The sequence below is a fragment of the Cinclus cinclus genome, chromosome 2 (assembly GCF_963662255.1).
Source record: "Cinclus cinclus chromosome 2, bCinCin1.1, whole genome shotgun sequence".
NCBI classification, from domain to species: Eukaryota; Metazoa; Chordata; class Aves; order Passeriformes; family Cinclidae; genus Cinclus; species Cinclus cinclus.
In genome coordinates, this window is record NC_085047.1 from 94,377,438 (window position 1) to 94,403,395 (window position 25,958).

The 25,958-nt window shown below is 37.3% G+C and overlaps 1 protein-coding gene across 1 annotated transcript in view; it reads right to left on the reverse strand.

Annotated features, from left to right (window-relative positions):
• MYO16 (myosin XVI) overlaps positions 1-25,958 on the reverse strand; it is a 258,913-nt gene that overhangs the window by 206,598 nt on the left and 26,357 nt on the right. Inside the window, exons 3-4 of the mRNA XM_062515094.1 lie at positions 23,232-23,375; positions 560-668 (exon numbers count right to left, since the gene is read on the reverse strand). Of these exons, the coding sequence (XP_062371078.1) occupies positions 560-668; positions 23,232-23,375 (253 nt within the window). The remainder of the gene's footprint in view (positions 1-559; positions 669-23,231; positions 23,376-25,958) is intronic.

A 25,958-nucleotide genomic window follows, 5' to 3' on the forward strand; every position in this document is an offset into this window, starting at 1 on the left:
CTCAATACAGGTCTTGTCATCTATAATATATTAAGCATAATTCATAATAGAAACCTAGCTACAATATTTTCACAACTTAAAAAAACAACCCTAAACCAATACAAATATTTCTGAATGAGGGATAAAATATTATATGAATTTTCATTCAAATTATTTGCAAAGATTTCTTTATTTAGCAGTCTGTCACCTGAAAAAAATATTCTCTGAGACTATCAATGGAAAATGAAACAAAATGTGAAACCTAGTCCTTGAATAGTTAAATTAGTTGTTTTAAAAGCTTCTGTATCACTGCAGTTACTCTACTTTGAATTTACATTCTAACAACTCCATACAAAAGGTCAAAAACAGTTTTGACAATGACAACTAACATTAACCTTTGTTAATTGTTACAAATGAAAACTGAAAACTTTTGTGGTTCCAAATCATCTTCCTCCCCTTCATCCTCAAACTAATATAGTTCAATTGGCTTTGGTGTGACTTACATCAGATCAATACACATCCCTATCAGTTTTATGACATGTTCAGTAAAAGTATTCCAAAAACTGAAGAGCTGACTTACCATTTTCTTCCAAGTACATCAGAAGGATGCTGCTAGATTCAGTCCCTTCTACAGCATAATCAAGTGCAATATTTCCATTAACATCTTGTAGAAGCACATTTGCTCCAGCCTACAGACAAGAATTAAAGCACTTTAGGTTTTTGCACTGAAATCTCAAAACACAACTGGGGTTCTTACATGATCCCATTCAAAAACATTTCAAAGCTGGGGTTCTTAGCAGGCTGATTATAACCTGAAACAAAACCAGACACACAAAAAAGCAAAGACAAAATGAAGGACTCATGAATGTCAAAAAAGCTGCTTTGTTTGAGACAGCTGACACTGTCGCCGCACTAGCTGTCCAGTCTGGCTTTGGTAAACAGATGTCTGAGTTGCCCATCAGTGAGTTTTGGAACCACCACCATTTGCAGCACAACACTTTAGAGTCAGCTGTCACTGACTACAGCCTGCCTTAAAACGTTCCAGCAGTACCCAGCAGTGGTTCAGAAGCTGACTGACAAGCAGCACAGACAGCCCTGCAGCAGGGATGGGCAGACAGCTGCTCTGGGTTACCTTGTCAGCTGGCCTGACCTCCTAAAGCCTCATCCATCAATCCAACCTCAAAGAGAACCATCCATTGCTAAATAAAATTGCCATTTGTCACCAACTGGAGACAATGAAAGTGAGCTTGATGGTTTCAACTGTAGTCTCCAAAGAAGCCAAGCCGAAATTTCTCTACGTTTCATTCAAAATTCAACAGAAGTGACAACTAAGAGGAGCCCTTGGGGGTGAGGGGTGGTGAAATGAACAGATTCATGAGAAGCTTGAAAAGATACCACCAGCATGATAACAAAACTTGTATTTTCTATGTTAAATATTGTTAATGTAAGAATTTGTAGGGAAGTATTTTTTTTTTAAGTAAGAAAGCTCTCATCCTTGAAAACAGCATAAATGTCTGGTGGACATAGAAGATTACATTACTACTATTACATCATTAGAAGTTACATTGCTAGTGAATTGTCATGTATCTTCTTTAAAAGGCTGTAACACTAATTAATTTCAAATGTTCTCTCTATGGCTTTTAATGGCAAGGAATTATGACATAAGTGTGACCTCAGGTAAATTTAATTACTTTTCTTATCAGCTTGTATGATAAAGAATTTAGCTAATAAAAATGAGAAGTTCCAAGGACTGCCTTTCTCAAAACCACAGCAGCAGAGGTCAAATGTAATATGAAATTGTTAATAGAAGCATATCTTTTTTTCCAGGAGCTGTTTCTGTAAGTATTGTATTAAAGAAAAATTGCAATGGTCTCAGGTCCTGGCTCAGAGTGAAATATGACACAAAAAAAGAGCAAGTTCTTGTAGGCTTTATGTTATCAAACTTAAAGACAAACTGTTAGTCTGAGGTGATCTGAGTTTCCAACACAGTGACCAGGGGACAGAGAGGCATCAAAAATTACCCATCTCACTTGTCTCAAACACTTCTTATATCCTACTAAACAATATCCTATGCAGCGAAATAATCTGTTCTCCTACAAAAGGCACTATTTTCTTCTAATCTTATCTTGTTGCACTGATTGCAAGGGGAACCTAGAGAGCAAATTTAGATTAGCTGTATATCTTCTGAATTCCTTCCTACTCCTTCTTATTTCTAGTGTTGTGATACCACTTATTATTCCCAAATGAAGAAATATATCATCCTACCATTACTCAAAAAAAAAAAAAAAAAAAAAAAAAAAGGGCCCAGGAATCTCCCTCCTGAGGAATGTGTCCTATGTGTCCTTATTTAAAGATTTCAAATTATTTATTTTCTCCTGTCTCTCTGAAATCCACAATAATTTTTGTATCGGCAGTCTGATGAAAACCATATGAAAACCTGTGGGCTTAGACTTTCAGCCATCTGCAATAATCAGGGACAGAGTTCTAAGCACTGGGTTGTATGTCCAGAAACTCAATGCTATCACAACAGTATGAACAGCAGTATAATATGATTTAGGCATTGTTTGAGTACTCCTAACTTACTCACATACCCCAAAGGCTTGGGAGAGATTTGGGCACCCAGACAATATTATGCTCAGAAGGGCTTCCTGGTGGAACTGCTTTCTGAACCAAAGTCAGCATCAATCCTGTTTAGGAGGAAATTGAGCAGATTCCTGAAAGTCTGACTATGATTCACTGAAATTCTTGAAAACCTTTCTTCTGTTGCATACCTTAAATTATTCTCTCAAACCTGTGGGCCAAGCAGGTTATTTAAATATTTGAAATAACTAAGTAATTTGGCTTTATTCATATACTAGAAAGTCCCAGGTGCATTATAAAATATCTTTAATACAGAGGTGATGACCCAGCAATTGCCTCTGTCACCTAGGATTACCACCATTGGCTTCATGAGCGCTTATGAAGATGAAGGCAATTGGAAATGCAGTAGACCCTAAGGAATATATGAATATGTGCGGATATTAAAAAAAAAAAAAAAAAAAAAAAAAAAATGAAAGGACAGAGGCCAAACCAAAATTTTATCCTAACAGGAGGCTTCTGTGCAGTCCTTACAATGGTTCACTTGTTCTATAATATGCTAGCTGTGTGCAAATTGTGCAGTCACCTGTCAATCCTACCACGAAACCTGACTGGTTTATACCTACTTATATTCTTATATTAATAATTTATTTTTATTCAATTCCACATATCCCACATGTTTATAACAGTATATATTTATATGCATGCAAATGTAGAAACATTTACATAGTATTCTCTCATCTATGCTCATCAATTTTCTGCAGGGATAGGCTTGAGTTTTTTTCATGAACAGCTTGAACAATTCACATTTTTAAAAATATAACCACATGATTCACAAACCACATCTTTTTATAAAATGTCATTAACCATGGACATAGACCAAGATTACATGTAGTTCTTCATAAAACATTTGTGGCATTTCACTTCCTGTGACATGCATAGTTTATTTTTCCACCTTTATTGACCTACTTTCTCACATTAATTCCATGAAAAGTTTTTTGCTCATTGAAGGCTATCCAAGGTTTACACACACACCTGCATGTTCTCATGTATGCCACAGTTACTGTGCTAATCATACATCCTTGGCAAAGTCCTTAGTACACAAACAGTTAAAAAGAAGGCAAAAGCAATCAGGATATAAAGCTCTGCTTGTTTGAGGACAAGGAAACATACAGGAAATCTCACATGCTCATGGCCTTCATGGTGCCATGTAATCTTGCTCTCTAACCTCAATGGCTTGCATATATTTTCATTCAAGATACCAAATCCCACAAATCTAGCTGGCTTCTCTTTTGGGTTTCTATTAGACTTGTTTGAATCTCATTCATTAACAAAGCAAAATAAATAAAGTTGCTCTACACAGTGCTGTGGTTTAGGTCATTAGCACTGGATACCACTTTACACAAATTCATGATGCTGAACAGATGAGGAAGAGTTCTCAAGGCAAAGCTCCAAAAAAAAAAAAAAGTTAAGACTTCACATTAGCAAACCACAGACAATGAAACAAAAGATTCAGTGAGATTGAGCAGCTGCTCTAAGTTCAAAAGCATGTCTTCCTTCCAATTAATTTCAACAACAGATTTTCTGTAGGCATGAAATTTTTTAACAGAAATCATAGTACAGCTACTAGAAGAGCTGGGGGACAAAAGTTTTCAATTATTACAATTGTAGATCCTCTGTCAGTTCCCCTACCTGCTGCCATCATAATTGAGTTTTGCCTGCCTAATAAGAAGAAAACTGACAGACACAAGCTCTGTAACCTCTTTTGTGTTTTCTTTATGAGCACAAAACAATCTTGAAACTATTTTACTAAATCTAATTTTGTCTCTCAGAACACTGATTGCGGTTTTAATACTTTAATTTTAACTTTATTTCCACATAAACCTTTAAGGAAGAACCTTACCTTTCACACCACAGATTTTTAAGATATTTGGGAGATAGAAAACTTATATATACACACTCCAGAGTAAGGAAAAGATTCCTGTTCCAGAACAAAATGACAAAAGAAACCCATGAAAAAGGCTGATTCAGGACTAGAAGTATACCATGCAGGATAACTATTTCTAAATATTTGCTTTTACTCCTCCTCCCCTTGGGCTTGGCAAAGAAATGAAAATGTTTATAACATGCTTACAAAGATATGTAAGTTCAGTACATCCCATGGCAAATAGTACAGCACCTCAAAGCTGCTCTAGCTTCAGTTTTGGCTTTATTGACCCTTAAGGTAGCTTGCCAAAAGAAAAGAAAAGGAAAATACAACATACTCCCCTTGTGGAAGACAAGAGTGTGTGTGATAGAAAATCATTCCCCAAACAGGGATTTCTGCTGCACAGCTTACCCTAGCAGCCTCCTTCCTTTCATACATCTTAAAGAAAAGTAAGTGGAAATTTCACCTCTACAAAAGCAATTCTTTAGAATTCCATTCTTCGTCCTTTATAGGGCGATTCTCATCCCTGCAGTCTGAGGGGGACACACCTGATATTTTATTAAATGGGAATTTCAGTAACTCCAGACTGATTGCTTGAGTTTCAAAGCATTATGTTTTACAAATAATAAAACATGTCTTCTCTCAGGCGGTTAAGTTACTTGCAGTTGGTTAAGTTCCACATCAAAACATCACCATCCCTAAACCACAATGGATGCCAGACCTAGGCATAAATTTTCCAAAACAAATGGTTTTCATCAATAAATTCTTATGTATTGAAACCTGAACTAATAAAAGTTTTGAAGAAATGCAAATGGACTTCATTAAGTGGGAGTCTCCAAACTGAAAATATTTTATTCTTTTCTTTTCAGAGTGTCCCTTAGTAAAATAATCTGAACAAGGACCCAAACTCTACAGCTATACATACGAATTCAGAACTAAAATCTGTGGATCACAAATCAAAGTAACAACTGTTAAGTACGCTAACAAATGCTTCATGCATGTCTTGCATGAGCTTATGTAGCTACAGAGAAAATGCAGGGAACAAATCCTCCTGCTCAGCTGATTTCCTTCATAGTAGGGCATCATGTTAAGGCATAGTCATGAGAACAATTTTTCCCTTAATACAAATAGAAAGGCCTCTCACTTCCTTTTACATGGACTTGCAGAAAGCACAGTTCTGCAAACTGCACTGGCTCAGTGCACCATTTACAGAACTCTTTCCATAACCTGGAATCAATGGTTACCTGCAGCAGGAGTTTCCACCTCTCACACAGGGAAGATACTGATGATCATCTGCCTGCAATATTTGTTCTATTTCAGGACTTTCTAAGAGTTGACAGTGTCTATAAGCCCATGCCTGTCACATTAGCCAAACTATTCTTTCACACAGAGTAGGAACTGTCTGCCATCTGGATGAGCTTAACTTGTGATAAAATAAAGGTCTAAATTCATTTTCAGCATGCCTGATCCCACCCACATTATAAAAACACAAACACAGAGCTCAATCCCTTATGTCTTTGACCATACAGCCTACAGAATAAAAGCTGAATTCAGAGCCTTATAGGTGCATTCCAGGCATATAAAATAAACTGAACAGAGTAAAACACATATCTCAAAAAAAAAAAAAACAAAAAAAACAAACAAACAAAAAAAAAACCAAAACAAAAAAAACAAACCCAACAAAACAAAACAAAACAAAACAAAAAAACCACAAAACCATTTTCAAGTAACCAGGAGATAATGCAGTGCTGAAAATTTTATGCCAATATCTTCACATAATTGCTAAAATAGATGCATTTCTATTAATACAAATTTATGTTATGTTACTATTTAACTTATTTTCATCATAGGTACATGCTAAACCAGTCAAGGAATGGTCATATAAATGTGGTTTGATATTCACTCTTCCTTGAGTAAGTTAAGTATTTCAGCTGCTCTGTGGATAAAAGTTCTTTAATTCACGACACTTCTGGGTTCCATGCTGCAAAAATGGGCACCAAAATCTGAATGTGCAACTGAACTGCTCATCAAAACAGACTTGCTTTCTTGTCATAGGCTGAAAATTAAGATTTATGGGTGTATGCCAGTGTGCATAAAGAACATTCCAGTGTTCCAAAAATACCAGGCATGTATCTCTGTGGCATACTGGGTAAGAAAGGATAAAAGTATGTGCCAATACAGTGTCTGTTCATAAAAAAAAATCATGTATTAATGCCTCCAAAAAATCCCCAATTGTATTTGAAAACTTACTTCTTGACTGTTGAATTACTTCATGAAATAGTAAAAAAATAGTACTTTAAAATTGTTACAGTTCTACAACCATTCTGGCAATCATTTAGTTATGAATCAAGCGCTTTCCTCCTTAAACTAATAGAGTGTAGGCAATGTCAGTTCACAGAAAAGATTTTCAGCAGAGTTAAAAAAAATTAAAAGGCTGTCATGGCACATGACACAGATTGCTTGACAGGCATAGTCTGTTTGACTAATGCATGCAGAAGATAAAAGAATTAGCAGTGATGACTGAAAACGGAAGACCAACATTTTCCCATCTGTTTGTGCACCACGGGGACTTAAATTCTGCCCATCAGCTGGAAGGCATGAAAAAGGCAAAGAAAATCCCACTCAGTTCCAGTACTGAACACTCCTGAAAACACTCTAGAAGTGTAGCATGCTTGTAATAGCATCTTTCAAAGTAAAATACAGCTAAGCATGCAGCTATGAAATAAAAAATTAAAAGCTACTTACCCAAAAGAAGTCAAATAGAAAGTAATGCATATTTCTCAAATGACCACTATTTCCATGCCCTAGAACTACAACATTCATGAGGATTGGGGAACATTCTATTAATTCTAAAGACATGCAGATTTGTACTTGGACCAAGGTTTAAGGAATTAAGGTCCCAATTTCTAAGCTAAATATAGTCTGATATCCTTGGGTTAGCTTTGCCTCAAGGAATTATTCTTATTTTCTCTCTTCTCCCACACAAATATCTGGAAACGCTGAGAATCATCCAGCTGGTTTGACTGGAAATTGGAAGAACAGAATTATTTTCGTAATATCCATTTCTGTTGCTTAACTTCCATACTTCATTCTGAAGTTTTTCAACAACTTCAGCTGATCATTCTTAACATCATGAAAATCTCTACCTCAAATACATGATTAAATTTTGCCATACAATTTCAACATTAATTGCTTCAGCCTCAGTTTGTCACCATATGTGACCACTGCTGGTTTTATATCTGTGAGGAAACAGGCCTTAACAACGACATTTTTTATCTTGCTTTTATAGGCTAGATGTGCATTCAGGCATGAGACATTTTAGATTAGCCACAGTGTAGGGGAAATGAATCTATAGTTTCTGGTGGGACAGGCCATGGGCAGAACATATTCAATTCTAGGGCTCTTAAATAGCTATGAGTTTAAACATCAAATTCTCCAGTCTCTGCATATATGCTTTATTCAACCAGAAATTACAGGAACCAAATCTTACTCTCAAGATACTCACTTGTCTTAATACATTATCAATATTTCAATATTCTACATGCCAAAAATTTTCTTTCCATTAAAAAAGGTGTTACATTAAAGAGCAGTTAATGAATAATTATATACCTATTAATTTAATCTCCAAAGCCAAGTATGACAAATAAAGAAAACTATTTCTTTCTCTTACTTGTATTTCTTATTTTCCTACTTTATGGAGGCACCTCTTGGTTCAAAATACGTGTTGCACATTTTCAGTGGTGGCTGCTCAGAAGAGAGACAAAATGATAAGGTATTAAGGTATCAGGAGGGCTCTAAGAGCATGAAGACACTCCTTTTAGCTTAGTATGCGAAAAAAAAATCTTATTTGGAAAAATTGCATGAATTGGATGCACCTGTTTGAATGTCACAAAAATAAGTTGACATGCTTTTAACTCTTTTACAACCATTTTATCTGAAAGCATGAAAGACAATAAGAAAACATTCAGAATATATTGTCTCACTGAAATTTCATACTTTCATTGAAAGTGAAGGTAGACTAAAGAATTGAAGAAGTCAAAGGAAACTCAACTTGCATGTTATACATCACCAAAAAAAGTCCTCTTTGCCTAGACTAGCATTCTCATTCTGTTCTGTTATTAAGAGACTGCAGCAAAAAAACCGAAAGATCAGAATAAGGTCAAAAAAAGGATAGCTGAAGTATAGAAGGAGGGGTATTTGACTTGATATTGCCAGCTCTCAAATTATTTGGCAAGAAAAGGGAATTAGAAAGGAAACTTCAAAGAGCACTGATGACTAAAGACTGAAATTTCTCCATCTGTTTCTGCACATGGGACTTGCAAACTTCCCATCAGTAGCAGAGCCTATGGGAAAAAAAATGAAATTATTCGAGCACTGAATGCCTCTGATAACAGTATAGAAGCACACTTTATTCTAATTTTATTTTAACTGTAATCATTAAAAATTATGACAGGCACACAGAAAAATTATCAGTCCCTGTCTTATATAATACTCCAACAAAAGGTCACTTTTTGAAATTGCCTTTTATTTTTAGTACAAATAGAAAGAAATTCTCCTTCACACAGCAGGGAGTGAGCCTTTGGAATTGTCTGTCAAAAAGTCTTTTAATCTGACACCACAGTTAGAGTGAACAATTACTTTATAACCATTAAGCAATCTTGTAATTACATAAGGTCCATCAAATCTCATACTTTAGAAATTGAAAAGATCCTTCCCTGGAGTTAGCAAGAACAGTCACTTGTATACAAAATTGGACAGTTAGTAAGGCATAGCTTTATTGCAGGCAAAATGGAGATAAGAAGCATCCTCTGATAATCCACTACTGTACTGATAAGTACAAATAAAATATAAGACATCGAGGTTAGATTTTTACTAATAAGTTTCCTTACAAAGTTCTATGTGATTGTTCATATATGTGTATACATATATATAGAGAGATATACAGCTATAGATAGAGAGATATAGATAGGTATAGATAGGAATAGGTATAGGTATAGATATAGACACTCTCCAAACAAAACTGTGGGAGAAAGTTCTGCCTTGTAGCTTCAATTGAAAGAGTCTCCACCCCTGGCCCTCTACAGATGAGGGCAGAACAAATAATACAACCACATGGCTGCAAGGAAAGTTGATTTTGATGGCTCAGTAAAGATTGAAAGCTGTTTTTGGAAGAGCTTGTAGTTTACAGGTTCAGTGCAAATAACATACAAGTAAAAAGTCTAACTAGGGGAAAATCTCAAGGCCCTGTTTCTGTTTAATATCATGGTCTTCTCCTTAATCCCCATGATTTGGGAAGCCATCTTCCCTTCCTGTCTATGCACACTGTCATATCCATGTCTGTGTATTTATGTAACTTGGGAAATAGAGATGCTGAAGGTTTTGATTTTCATTCTCCAGTCCATTTTGAGATTACATACATACACTGTGCACACACACACACTTGTGTGTGTGCACAGTGTATACACATATGTGTGTATGAGTATGGGTGTACATAATGTGTGTGTAAATTAAATACTCTTTAAATGGCACACATAAATAAACAGCACTACTTCTGGTATGAAATCAGATCTTACCATTTTATTAAGGCAGAGAAAAAAGTCAGAGCCTATGTTGATATATATAAATACACGGTAAAAAGAAAGAAAATCTGTACTACATGTCTCTGGTGTAAAAAGCAAGAGATTAAACAGTATGCAATAAAGTATAGCTGTGTTGTAACAGCATTTAGTTTCTGCAAAGATAAATGTATCATGCAAGGAAGTTAGAATACAAAACTGCTATTTTAACTCAGTAACTTGCATTTTTGTTATGAAACAGATTCATTGCCTGGATTGCTAACATCAGCACGTTCCCAAGTGTACAGGGAAGGGACTGTACAGTAGCTTAATCTGCACTCAAGGTGATGCTGTCTTCCTGGTTAATAAATAAATTTAGATCTTCTAGAAACAAATCATCATGTGAAATACCAAATCTATTTAGGGAGTTCAGTATGCCAGTCACCTTAATACAAAACTGGCTTCTCAGAACATCAAGATATAATTAGAGAACTCACCACAAAAACAGAAAACTCTATTACTTGTTCCTAGGTAGTGAATAAAGTGCAGTAGACAAGAAAATCTTCCAGTCATAGTCAGTAGTAACTTGCTGTGTAGGACTGCAGCAAGTTAGTACCTAATACAGCTGTGGGGGAAATACACACTCCATGCCAAATTTTGAAACTGATTATATGAAAAGAAAACCACATGCTTATAAATCCTAGCAATACAAGTATAACCACAGCTGATATTTATATATTAACCAAACTCCAGGTCCGTTTGCAATAATTGGTCTCTGTGGATTAATATATATATTAGAAAAGTGATGAAATTCTACACAAAATTGAAATAAATACTTCAAAGACATAATGCTATGCCATCCATCAAGTATTTATCTATGTGTTTTATTAGACAAATTTTTCTCCTCATGTTCATAAAGTGTAATCTTAGCAGCTGATGAAGTAATAGGTATTAATTTATCAACTGCCTACCACCTTGCCAAGAAACACCAGTCCATAATAATTCCCTTACCATTCTCTATTCTTCATTCCAGAAAATTAATTTTTCCACCTTCCAGTACTGGAAGGAGTATCCTTCTTCCCAATAAATGCAAGTCAGTAATCTTGCAGTGTTCACTTTAATTCAAAAATACTTCCAATTATTTAACGTTTGGAAAAATATTATATACTGTGTTTTAAAAATTTACAGTGTATCATAGTTTCTAATGGGAGTAATTTGAAAACAAGCCTGATTTGATAAACTATGACTTCAAATAGCTGAAAATACAACTGTTATTCAGAAATAATACAAAGGCTAATTTTCTGTGCTTTCATAAGCCAGCTTTTCTACATTTTCCAGCATCTTTTTAGCCTTTCATCCTTGCAGGCAGCAACCACATCTTGCTCAAGCTCATTATCAAAAAAGAAAAAACAAAGTACATCCAACTTTCCATTCTTTTTCTTTTCATTACTTTAACTCCTACACTTCACTATCCAACCCAGTCTCATTATTTTATATTGTTATACACTGAACTGAATTACCTACTTTTTCCACACATAGTCCACACCAACTATTCTAGACTGGGAAAGTCAATGCTTTATCTCCACCCTTCCTATTCTGAGAGTCTTTTAATGACCTTCACGCCACCTCATTTATTAGCTCCACTAACCCTACATTGTTACAATTTACCTAAACCATCTGCTTTCAATATGTAAGCCAGCTTTTCCTGCAGCAGTTTTCTTTCCAATGATTTTACACATCAATCTTTATGGTGCAATATCAAGGTAAGTTATCCTTGAACTTTTGATAAATTGTATCACCACTGCATTTTCCCCTACTAGCTCATACAGAAATTCAAGAATTCATGGAGGTTCATTTGATGGTTCTTTTTTCCCAGGTTCATGCTCCCAACCTCTTTTAAATTATGCATTACAAACTCTGACAGGGTGATATTTCATCCCAGTATTTCTGAAATGAAAACACACAAAAAGTCATATATGACAGAGAGAAGGCTGTTGGTTTGAGTGGTTTGGGGACTTTTTTTTTAACATTCAGGAACAGCGCTTATCCAAATAAACAACATATTAAATAATATAATAAAATACTTTTTATTTTATTAATTAATGGTACAAGTTTTAAATTACATTATTATTACATTTTAAATGAGCAAAACTGGGTTGAATACTTCATTAAAAACAATAGCTTAAATCCTAATGATATGGTGATTCAAGGTCTGCTTCTAAGTTCAGTTTACTTCAATACTTGATGATAAAATCTGTCACGGTTGGAAAACATTACTCAAAAAAACCCCAAAAAACAGTCCAAATGAAAGAGTGCATTATTCATCCTGATTACTAAATTATACTGATTTTCCAGTCCCATATACCAATTAAACAGATGTTTTTATTGAAATTTGGCTAGGAAATGTCCATCTTCCCTGATGTCTGCCCTTTGGAAGCAGAATTTACTAACTTTTTTTAAAAAATAACAGCATATCCTTCTTCCTACTGAAAACCCAGAATTATTTTTTTAATAATAAATACTTCTGAGGCACACAATTAATTACTGATCTAAATGCCATTCTCGACTTACTTCCAGAGACTAAACATCTAGCTTTGTGAGACCTTGGGGCTCCTTTTCTTGAGAAAATAAAAATCTTTATTTTATTTTTTTTTCTCATTTGATTTTATGCTAGTTGGCCATTATGTATTTTGCTTTTGAATATCTGGAAACAGTATTAAAAACAAATAAACAGAAATATCTCAAATGCCTGAAAAACTATTATGTTTGCCCAGTACTTCACTTCTCTTTCTGAGCCTAGTACTTAACTTCTTTTTCTGAACTGTGTTCTTCCATGAGCTTTTCTCCATCTGTTTTTGGGCTTTAGAAATTTAGCAGAGTCTGACAGGTATTAAATATCTACCATATAACTTTACTTGCTATTTATTGCTCACAATATTATGTTTTTAATATCACCTGTATGTTACTTTATTGTCTTAAGAACACAATCAGAATAATTATATCCACACAGCCCACTGAACAGCTGTCATGTGGAAATATAATGCTAAAATGGATCTCCTGAAGCACCACTTCGGTAATGCAGGTAATACATAACACATAGTCTCATTTACAACTTTAAGATCAATTTTAAAGCAAATTAAAGTTTGGGTTTGGATTTTCTTAATTCCTATTACTCCTTCACAGAACGCTGCTTTCCAACACATATCTCCTAACTTTAAGAAAGCTTAATCTAATTTCTGTCTTAAGTTTATTACTGGACACTTTTGCAATAATTTGCTTTCATGCTAGCAGTAACTTCAGGTTTCAAAATCTTTTTCTTACCTCTTCGTCTATCATGATATATTTACAGAAATTTTTACAACCTCCCTGTTTTGATTTTTTAAAAGTATAACGGATTATTTTTACTCCCTTCTCTTAAGATAAACATTTTACTCCCATGCATATACTTGCAGGTTTCCTTGGTACAATTTCCCATTCTTGAGCATGGCTGTAGATGGCTAACTGCAGGCTGTCATTACTTGGGCAGCAGCAAAACCACTCTTCCCTTTCTCCTGGCAAAATCTTCATTCTGACAAATCCAAGAATCTATTTTTCCCCACCTGCAGTTACATGTTTGCAGCATACAATTGTCTTAAAATATACTAAAGCTCTGAGGTCTTTATCCAAATTTCCAGCTGATGGTCCCATGCTCAGAGCATGACCTTGTATTCGTGCACTGAAATTTCTAGCCATTTTTATTACTTAAGTCTTCAAAGATACCCTATTATTTCGACATAACATTATAATCCCCACCCCAATAGATAGGGCATCACAGCATTGTCTTCAACATATTTCATTATCATACCCCTATCTTTCCTCTCAAGGATATCACCGAAAACTCAAAATAATGTCACAGAAACAATCCTAATGAAACCTCAGCAACTCTCAGGCCCATTTCTCTGTTAATAGGCTGTTGTCTTGTTACCAAATTCTTCACTAACAAGCAGCTTTTCACTTCTACAATTCAACTAATTTAACTAACAGTTTTCCTCAATTCCCTAGATACTCCACAAGCAACACACAGAATAATTATGCCAGTGACTCATGCAGAAGCTGCTTGGCATGAGGAATGAATTTCACCTTCTACAAATACCCCCCAGTGGTAGAACATCCCCTGACCATCTTCTTCATTCATAAAACTATGTTTACTGAAGATCAAAGCCAGATGTTAATTTTCATTATCTTGTCATTCCTTGATCCTCTTTCTCTCAGGAAAAAGAGAATTAGAGTGAAGCTTATCCAAAATTCCCCATGTTTTTGAGCATGTTGTTCATCTCTCAGCATACTTTTCCTGACCTGCTCCAGCCAAAACTGGGAGTGATATTTTTTTTTTTTTCCAACAGGTCTAGCTGTCTTACCTCCAGTTTTTGTTTTCTGGAAATGCTCTGATGCTAAGAACTCCGGAGTATATAGATCTGCTGTACTGATAATAGCCATAGTTTGTGTCCTAAATATCATCCCCAGTCACAAATGTTTTAAACCTGGAAAGAGGAAGGGAGGATGAAAGTGGGGGAGGGATGAAGGGAGGCAGAGAGGAAAAGTGTGTGTGTGTGTGTGTGTGTGTGTGTGTGTGTGTGTGTTTGTGTGAGAGAGAGACAGAGGGACAGATTTCTAGACATCAAATAAGTATTTACAAACTCTTCAGTCTTATTTTCTGTGGCTACTTCCCATGTAAAAACGCTTTGATTTATGCCATGATTTAGCATTCTTTGTACAGTGAACTGCAGATTCTATTTCACTAGTTATTTCACCTGCCAACTGAAGTTCAATGCTATTTCTTTTCTTTTTATATTATCCTCATTTCTTTTCTAGGCTAGCTCATTACTTTCATGATAGTTCTCAAAGTCAAATGCTTTGACCACTATATTGTATGCAATTAGATTCCTGTTCTTATCTCTCCTTGGACCACCTTTAGTGCTGCACGACTATCTAGCTTCATCACTTTTCCCCAGTATTTATGGAAAAAGACTAATATTTTTAGTTTCCCAAGAGTGTTGCCATCTGGTGTTCAGCAACTCATTAAAAAACATCACCAAGATTAGTTAATTAGTGGCCTTCATCTAGGTTAGTTCTGTTATCTCAGCCACCAATGATGAAAGGCTGTAAGCCAGTAGTATACACTCTCTGGAAGTTCCCTCCTACACTTCTCACACATCCACAAGCCTCTTGCAAACTTCGAGTGAACTAAAATAGATACTCGCAGCTTTCACAGAAAAAATACTATTTAAATTTCCTTACTAAAATATTAGTAACTGCATCTAGAAAGATAGAAGAATAATTTTTCTTTCAGGGTACATGATCATTTATACTATCAGCTGTTAGTCACTACCTCCTCCCGACCCCTTACTGCTCTTCGTTCTTTCCCCATTCCTGATTCCTCTCATATTGACTCAAAGGACGAAGTCATACAAAGTCTGAGCAAGATGAAGTGGGAGGCAAGAACTGCTTCCTCTGAGGAAGTAATTGCTTCTGGAATTACGATGTAGAAAGACGTTTCTTTAAGTTTTAAATATAATGCCATTTTGATCATTCATCTCTGCTGGCTAACACAGCCTGATGCAGTTGCAAAGAACAAGGGCAAAATAACTATGTAACTGCTGTCTAATTCCATGACTACAGATATATGTCGTTATAAACTATATGGGGGAGCAGAAAAGAAAGTTACAGCCCCATCCCAACATGAAGTCTACTTTGTATTCCCACCAGGAAGTCAGTTCATGTAAATTTATATGTAAATTTATATTAAAAATAAATCTGACTATGGAAAGGGAAGAGCATACCAAATTAAAAGGTAGATTACACATCCAGTGGATGGTATTTATATACCAGATACTGATCAACTATTGTTGCTCTAAATCTAATTAATGATTTTCTAGTAACTCCCTTCTGCACATGGCTAAGCACAAATTTTCCTAAGTTCTTAAATATGGGATAGAAAAATATTTAGCCTTAATTTTATTTTTTTTTTAAATAATTTCCACATTTACCCTCCACTATGTGTTACATTTTAAACTGCAGAGTGTTTAAAGACCTGGAGTTGGTAGTTATCTCAAGACTAAACATAGGACAAAACCTAAAATTAGGCATAACCCTAATCCTAGCCAGACCCCTAACCCTAGGTAGACCTGTAAAGGCCTCATGAAGTGAGGATGGAGCCAAGCAAAAAATGAGGTTGTAGCGAAGTTCTGGCACTTCTCAGTTCCACTATGTATTCCTTTTTAAACCACAGGGTACTTAAACATCTGGATATTGTGCTTTCCTCAAGCCCAAACTTAGCCATAACCCAAAGTTTAGCTGAAAGCCTGATCCTAGGCAGAACAGAAAATCAAAATTGGAATGAGCATGGTGCAAAGCAGAAGGCTGCTGAAGAAGCCATGTTATGGCAATTTTATGTTCCGCTGTGCATTCCTCTTTAAACTGCAGAGTGCATAATGCCCTGGAATTTCTGCTTTTCTCAAGCATAACCCTAGGCATAACCCTAACACTAGGTGTAACTCTAACCCTAACAAGAGTAGTAAATGCTTAAGGGCTTCAAGCTGATGCCAAGATGAAAGGTGTTGAAGGAGCCATGCTGAGGTAGTTTTGTGTTCCGCAAGGCACACCTATTTCCACTGCAATGCTTGGAGCTCTGGGGTTCATGGTTTTGAGAACCCTAACTCTGGGCCAAACCGTAACCCTAGACAGAACTGTAAAGGTGTCATGAGGAGAACACGGTGCCATCAGAGAAATGTGAATGGAGCAAAGTTTTTCTACTGTTTTCTTATGCTAGGCAGAGCACTTAAAGCTCTGGATGTTGTGGATTTCTCAAGCCTCAATCCAGGCATAAACCGAACCCTAAGCATAATCATTACTCTAAGCTAAACATTAAACCTAGGCAGCGGTGCAAAAAAGTCATGAGGTGAGGATGGTAACAAAGAGAAAAATGTGGATGGAGCAAAGTTGTTGCACTGCTTTCTTGCACTACGCATTCCTTTTTAAACTGCAGAGTGCTTGAAGCTCTGGAGTTTTTGATATATCAAGACTAAACCCAGGCATAACCCTAAGCAGAAGAATAATTCTAATCCTAGGCTGAACCCTAAAACTAGGCAGAGCTGTAAGGACTCATCAGGTGAGGATGGTGCCAAAGAGAAAAATGTGGATGGAGGTAAGTTATGGCAGTGTTTTCTTATGCTACACATTCCTTTTTAAACTGCAGAGTGCTTAAAGCGCTTCCAATTGTGGATTTCTCAAGCCTATACCCGGGCATAATCCTAAACTTAAGCATAACCCCAACCCTAGGCTGAACCCTAACCCTAGGCAAAGGTGCAAAGGACGCATCAGGTGAGGATGGTACCAAGCACAGAAATGTGGATGGAGGAAATTTGTGGCAGTTTTGTGTTGTGCTAGGCATGCCATTTTCCACTTCAGAGAGCTTGGAGATCTGGGGTTTGCAGTGTAGAGAACCCTAACTTGGGTTGGAACCCTAACCCTAGGCTGAACCCTAACCCTAGCCAGAGCTGTAAAGGTACCTCATGAGGTGAGGATGGTGCTAAAGAGAAAAATGTGGATGGTGCGAAATGGTGGCTGATTAGTGTTCCACTATGCATTCCTATTTAATCTGAGGCATGCTTAAAGCTCTCCAGTTGGTAGGTTACTGAAGCACAAACCTAGGCCTAACCCTAACCCTAGGCATAAGCCTAACCCTAGGCAGAGCAGAAAATCAAAATGGGGAAGAGCCTGGTGCCCAGAAAAAAAAAGGTGTTGAAGGAGCTACGTTGTGGCAGTTTTGTGTTGCACTAGGCATGCCTTTTTCCACTGCAGAGTGCTTGGAGCTCTGGGATTTTCAGTTTAGAAAACTCTAACTCGGGTGGAACCTTAACCCTACGCAGAGTTGTAAATGCCTCATGAGGTGAGCATGGTGCCAAGCACAGAAATGTGGATGGAGCGAAGTTGTGGCTTATTAGTGTTCTGCTACACATTCTTATCTAAACTGCAGAGTGTTTAAACCTCTGCAGTTGGTCGTCTTCTGTAGCCCAACCCTAGGCATAAGCCTAACCCTAGGCAGAGCAGAATATCATAATAGGTATGAGTCTGGTTCCCAGAAAAAAGGTGTTGAAGGAGGCATGTTGTGACAATTTTGTGTTGTGCTAGGCATGCCTTTTTCCACTGCAGAGTGCTTGGAGCTCTGGGGTTTGCAGTTTTGAGACCCCTGTGTCGAGGCTGAGCCCTAGCCCTAGGCAGAGCTGAGAAGGACTCATGAGGTGAGAATGACGCCATAGAGAAAAATTTGGATGGAGTATAATTTTGGCAGTTTTGTGTTCCGCTACACATTCCTATTTAAAGTGCAGAACACTTAAAGATCTTCAGTTGGTGGTTTTCTGAAGCCCACCCATAGGCATATTTGTAACCCTAAGCATAACCCCAGGGAGAGAAGAAAATCATAACAGGGATGAGCTTGGTGGGAAGATGAAGGGTGTTGGAGGAGCCGTGTTGTGGCAGTTTTGTGTTGCACTAGGCATGGTTGTTTACACTGCATAGTGCTTGGAGCTCTGGGGTTTGTGTTTTTTGGAACACCATCCCTAGCATATCCCTAAATCTAGGAGGAGCTGTAAAGGCCTCATGGGGATGAGGCAGGTGTGAAGCACAAAAATGTTGATGGAGCGAAGTTGTGGTACTGGTGTTTTCAGCTTGGCATGCCTTTTTACAGTGCAGTTTGCTTGAACTTCTGGGCTCTGTTGTTTTCTGAACCCTAACCCTATGTGTAACCTGAATTCCAGGCATAAGCCCAGCTCTGGGTTGAGGTGGAAGTTTTCGTAGGGGTGAACATGGTGCCAAGGTGAACAGTGCGGAAGAAACCATGTTCTGAAAGTGCTGTGCTTGCCATGGCCTTCCTTTTACACTACAGAGTTCTTAAAGCACGGGAGTTTGTGGTTTTCTTAAGCCTAACCCTAGGCATAATCCTAAACCTAGGCATAAGTCTAACCCTAGGCAGAGTAGTATAAATGTTTACAGGCATGAGTCTGGTGCCAAGAAAAAAGGTGTTGAAGGAGCCATGTTGTGGCAGTTTTGTCTTGTGCTAGGCATGCACTTTTACACTGCGGAGTGCTTGTATCTCTGGGGTTTGTGCTTTCATCGACCCTAACTCTGGCCGGAGCCCTACCCCTAGGCATAAGCCTAACCCTGGGTGGAGCTGTAAAGGTCTCATTGGGGGGAGGCAGGTGCTTAGCAGAAAAATGTGGATGGCGCTACATTGTTTCAGCTGTTTGTCCTGCTTGGTATGTCTGTTTACACTGCACTGTGCTTGAAGCTCTGGGCTTTCTGGTTTTCTGAACCCCTAGCCTTGGCGCAACCATAACCCTAGGCGGAGTATTGAAATATGGAAAGCTGCATGGGGATGATGCTGCTGCCAATCAAAAAGAGGTGAATGAAGCTGTGTTTTGGCACATTTGTGTTCGGCTTGGTATGCCTTTTTTAAAGAGCAGGATGGTTGATGGTGTGGACTTGGTGGTTTTCTGAGCCCTAACCCTAGGTGTAACCATAATCCCCGGCATAAGCCTAACCCTAGGTTGAGCGGTAAATTCTCATGCCTCCTTCATGCAGAACACATGAAAAGCCATTCCCTGTGCCACAGGGAGAATATGCAGTGCTGATGAGTTTGAGCAGTGACTGATGAATGTGAACTTTCCCACCTCATTGGCATGTACGGCAGGCAGACCCCTATGGATCACTCCTGATCTCTGCATCTCCTCACGTGCGGGTGGCTGCCCAGGGGATAGCTCCTCATTGACTCACTGTTTGGCACACACGGAATGTATCTCCTGGGTGTTCAGTCCAGGGCTCCCCTCCCCTTGCTGACAGCTACAAAACTGAGAAGACAGAAATATGTCCCCGGAAAGCAATACCACCTAGACTAAAGTGTTGGAAATTATGGAAAGGAATCACTTTAAGTATTTCATTTTGCATCTATTCCAGAAACAGTATTTACAATTCCAATAGCCTTCCAACAGGACACAACAGCCGATTACCACGTTGCAAACAGGTACAGCCCCGCCTAGTTTGCAGTGAATTAGCTTTGATTTTGTCATTGCTATACACCAGAGCAAAGAAATTGCAAAGAAATTGTGAGTTCAGACAGTTTAGATGATGAATGACAAGTCACTATCTTGTCTCAGCCAGAGAAAATTGAAGACCACCAAAGGGGTGGTGAAGAAGTCAGAAAGTGGGAGTGTTTATGCAAATCTTCATTGATAGCCTTCTGGCATCTACATATACCATACATTCCTTTTTTTTTTTTTTTTTAATTTATTCTACTTCCCCTTCAAGAAATATTTTAACTCCTTACTGAGGAAATCTTCACTGGCTTCTGTGAGTTTTCCAGAAATCTGAATTGAACAATTAAAGGACCATGCTGTTACCTTTTAGGTTACATCTATAAAACAGAAAATATGGTATTGCCTGGGCTATAAACTCAGTCCAGAAGAAATAATTTTTTAAAAGTAATTCCTGAGGTTACAAGAGGTGTGTTTTTTTTCTTCCACTGAAAAACTGTGGCATAATAGAAGCTGACTGTAGCTCATATTGTCATTATCGAGGCTCATGCTACACATTAGACATGGTCCATGAAACACTAACCTTGAGGCAAAGTAATTTCTAATATGAACTGCTCACGCAAAGGCAATTTAGAATTGTGAAAAATAAGTCTATCCAACCTCAATTTTCATCTTCAATTTGTCAAATGTTATTAAAGATAACATTAATGTGATGGTTCAAAACCTACTGCTTACATAAGAATATTTCCATTCCTCTGCCATCTCTTTAAAAATCTTTAAATCTCAAAATTTAAAAATCCTTATTTTGACTCTAGAAGGGAGAGTATAAAGATATTATTAATGTAGTCAAGGAAACTCTGCCTTTAGAAGTGCTGACCACCCAAATGTGGGTAAATTTACCAGACATTATTGCAAATAATATGGACAATTCAAACTTTATCTGCAAAAATCTGCATGCCTGTACCCTTGTTTATTGAAATTTTAATACATTAGATAACCAAGCTATCAGAAAATACTTAGAACCTTCAGATGAAGGTAGCTTGTAATAAACAGGGACCAAATCAAAAAACATTCAAATGAAGGGCATTTGAAAATTATTTTGGATATAAACCTGTATAGAAACACTTGAAGTTTAATTAGATCAAGCTTCTTGCAAAAATGGGCAAGGGAAATTTTAGAAGTGCCCTCTGTAACCTAAACTGTTTCTATTAATGACAACAGCACTGCATTGAGAGATTTCTTAATTTCTGAAAACTCACTCCCTCATAAGATTGTCCCATAGTACAAAAGTTTTTTACAAATCAACTGCTCTGTTCTAATTTGTTTATCAGTCTAGGTGTGCATGCAGAATATACAGGACACATAGGCTTCAGAGGTATCTACACTGGACAGTCTGATGTAATACAAGAGACAGTAAATGACCTGGGAATTATATCCTTTATTTGCTAGGAGTACTGATGATGTCTAAAATCAGATGCATCTGATTTTTTTATTGTTGTTGCTTTTGTTCTGTTATGGGTTGGAGTTTTTGGTTTTTGTCTGTTTGTTTTTGGGGTTTTGCTTTGGTTTTTTGTTGTTTTTTTTCTTACTGTACAGGTTGCCCAGTGAGTTTGTGGACTTTCCATCCTTGATGACTTGGTCCTGGGCAAGCTGGTGTGCCTAGCCCTTGTCTGAGCAGAGGGAATAGACTAAATAATCTCCCACAGAGATTTCATGAAATGTATTATCAAGTACACAGTCTAAAAATATATATCCCTTCCCATTAACTGTAACATTGCAATACAATTATAACCATGACAAGAAACTCTGACCTTGCAACAACCTATTTAAAACATAAAAATTTTTAAATTATGCAAAAAGAGTATAAAACCTTAAGTCAGACTGTAAGCTGTTTCTGCACTACTGTTTTAAAGAACAATATTAATGAACAGAGAGGAAAAGCTGCATTATTACTGTTACATAAAACTAGTCTGTGGTCCTAGGAATGGAAGCACAAAACAGAACCAGAGAATCATTTACGATGGAAAGGACACTTAAGACCATCGAGCCCAACCATTAACTCAGCACTACCAAATCCATCACTAAACCACGTCCATAGCTGTCTCATCTACACACATTTTAAAAACTTCCAGGGATGTTGATTCTGCCACCTTCTGGGCAGCTTATTCCCATGTTGACTACCCTTTCAGCACAGAATTTTTTTCTGAATACGCAATCTCAATTTTTGTTAGTGTGACTTGAGGCCATTTCTTCTTGTCCTGTTGCTTGTTACCTGACTGGAGAGGCCAACCCCCACCTTGTTACAACCTTCCTTCAGGTTTTCTATGAGCCATTTACTCTCCATCCTAAATAGCCCCAACTTCCTCAGCTGCTCCTCATAGGATTTGTGCTCCAGAACCTTCCTCAACTCTGTTGCCCTTCCCTGGACAGGCTCCAGCCCCTCAATGTCTTTCTTTGCAGTAAGCAGGCCAAAACCAAGCACGGGATTTGAGGTGCAGAGTACAGGAGGACAATCATTGTCCTGGTCCTGCTGGCCACTATTTCTGGTACAGTCCAGGATGCCATTGGCCTTCTTGGCCACCTGGGCACACTACTGCTCTCTTCAAAGACTGAATGCCACATTTATTACTATACTGGGCAAACTCAGCACTAAAAAGTCAAAGTTATTTATATAAATACTAAATTTGTCTCATTTTGACCATGTCCACAAACACTGTTTATGACTACTCAGTGTAAGTGAGCCAATACTTGCTTTTCAGAGGAAGCTTTTTATAAGACTGTCTGACAACTCAACCCTTAACAGAAAGTGACAAGGAGAAAAGAAAGGAAATTATCTAAATAGCCCATTTGGGACCGAGTGCTTATCAGAGATATAAGCTCCGGACCACAGGGGATTAACAGGAGACACTTGACATTGATGTTTGCAATTTATTCTTACTGAAGTCCTAAAAATGCCTTCTAAAAATCCTGAGCACCAAAGTAATGTCAAGAAAAACCAAACAATGTATATGCTTTCAGTTATATGATTAGCAGCAATATTTTGCATTCATACAGCAAGTTCAGACTTTAGGGTGCTACATTCTGTCTCCTTTTCAAGCATAAAATGCATTGGCTTGCTTTACTTACCAGTAGCAGTAGCAGGACAATATCAGGATTATCACAGGCACAGGCTACATGCATTGATGTCCAAAAATCCTCATCTTGATGATTTACATTTACTCCTCTGTCAATTAGAATTTCTGCAGCAAATGCATTGTCATAGCGAGCACACTAGAAGAAAAAAGGGCAGATTAGGGATGGTGCTTTCTCAGTGTACAACTTAATTTATTGCATACAATTTAAATTGGGCAGATGACCCATTGCAGTTAAGCTGCTGTGTTTATAAGGAACAACAGCTGAGGAATCCATAGAAATAATTGTGTGGAGATTTCCAGTTCCATGTGCATGACTCACAGAATCCCCTATTTTCTTTATGAAATCTTGCTGAATCTACAATAAGGATGAGGCCTTTTTTTTTCCTGTTCTGTACTGTAATTGCAAATCAGTGCACAGGCATCAATGCACAATGATCACATCGTAAGTAGTGCTATCTAAGTATATGCACAACCACACATACATATGTCCATGCATACACGAATTTCTCTGCCTTTTAAGCAGTTCAGGGCAATGATACACCCCTCTTCATACCCCATTTCTATTTCCAACCCATAAACTATACTGATTCCTGTTCAATACTCTGCACACTGAGAGTGCTATTGTGGGGTGGAGGGATGCATGTGTGTGCATATGCATGCACGTGTGCATGTTTCTATACCTTGGTCATGGCTGTAATTTTGGTAGAGAAGAAAAAAATGTCCTAGACATTGTTTTGACCTTACCTCTGTGTCACATCTGTGACTTCTTGTGCATAAGGTTATGGATAATAACTCAAAAGACAATCAGGGAACCTCAATTAAGATCCTAACTCTGGCCTCACACACAATCTCAGTAACTCTTTAGAGAAGGATCATATCTCTTTCACTATGGGGAAGAGGTTATGGAGAGTCTTACTTTAATCTGGCATGGAAGGCAGGATACTAAAGGAAGTGGGAAAGACAGAAAAGTGTGTAAGTGGATTCGACTGTGAAGATATAGTTGAGATCTTCAGCAGAATGCAGCAGCTGCACATACCCCTGTGATCATGAATATAGATAACCCTGAAGATGAATATTAAATTCTATCAGAATAAAAAGCAGTCCCACCCTAAATGATTTCTAAATATACTGACCATTAAATTACAGAACAGAAATTAAATTCTGATGCATTTCCTTTAGCTTGTGTAATGTATCTGGCAGCTCTAGAAACAGTTTAGTTTTGTTGCATTGGTATCATTAATTGTATCAGTACAACTTAAATTGAGCTGTTCTATGCTGAAATTTAACAAATCAGAGGTATATTATAGATAGCATAATCTAACACCAACCATATTTTCAAGCTACTGTCAAGCAAAAAAAAAAAATAAAAACAAAAAACAAAAAATCAGTTCTAGAGATGACAGATATCACTGAGCCATTTTGTGTATTAATAATAAACACAGAGTCTTTTGTGATTAGTTGCTGCTTAGATTTGCTGCTGCTCCTTGATTCTCGTTTAATAGATTTTGTTTTGTGAAACAATTGGACAAGCTCAGTTAAAGATCCAGAATAAAACTGTGACACATATACTTAGTTATAAGGGTGGGGGTGGGTGGTTGCCTGTGGGGATTGAACTGACCCTCTGTGCTTTGTACTGGATGGGCAGCTCAGGCACGTACTCGCTTTTTATTATACTTCTCCTCTTCTGGAACCTAAAGAGGGTCCAGTGAATACCTTTGAAGTTCCCACAGCTTGCCTAGATTCAACCATATTGGGATACTCTCTACAGAGACAAAATCAGAATCTTTATCAAGTGTCACATGTGACTCTTTCTTTCTCTTAGAATTATATCACATTTTGGAAGTTAACAGATATGGAAAAGGAAAACAGAATTATATAATGAATAGTATTTTAAGAAGAATACATATATTTTCCATTCATTCTGACACCAAAACATTTAGCCTACAAGTGGAAAGAATAAACACTAAGCTCCCATTTGGACCAAGCAGCTTCACAGTTGTAACACTCAGAATGGATCTGAGTGAGCTTTAAGAATATAACACAGGTGCATACTAAATTACTGGTTTCAATTCTTGCTGAAAAGTAAGTTTGGCTTATCTTGTTTCCCTGTATCATGATTCTCCTCTCCTGTCTGTACTGCTCTCAAATCAAGGTCAAACCCAGATTCATTGAATTCAGATTTGTCTCTATCTCCAGTAGGACGAGCATTTTCCTGTAAATGAATTATGAGTACTTAAAAGTAACTCTGACTAAACTGAGGCAGTAGGTTACACACAGCTTTCTACTGCAAATTTCTTACTGCAGAAAACTTTCCTTCCTTTGGAAACATATGTGTGCCTGTGAAGCAGCAGGCACCAGTTGAAAGATACTGATTGTGACAGCAAATTGGGGCATAATATAGATCAAGAAACCTAAAATGGCACAGTACAACTGCAGAATTTATCTGTAGTTAAAAACTGCGCATCAGTTAAACTAGATAAAACCACTGAAAATCCCTGAAGATTAATTTTTCTTTCTTTTATTTTAAAATGCCTGACAGAGCCAAATCATACACACTGAAGATAAAGATTGTCTCCCATGGCTTTTGGCATGGAGTAAGATTTGGGATGCCTGTGTTTGGGAATATCAAAGAAAACATAGCATTTGAACTGCGTTTTTAAAGAGTGCTTGAGCATCTTTACAGCAGAAAAATAGCTGGAGAAAAGATAATTCAAACTTA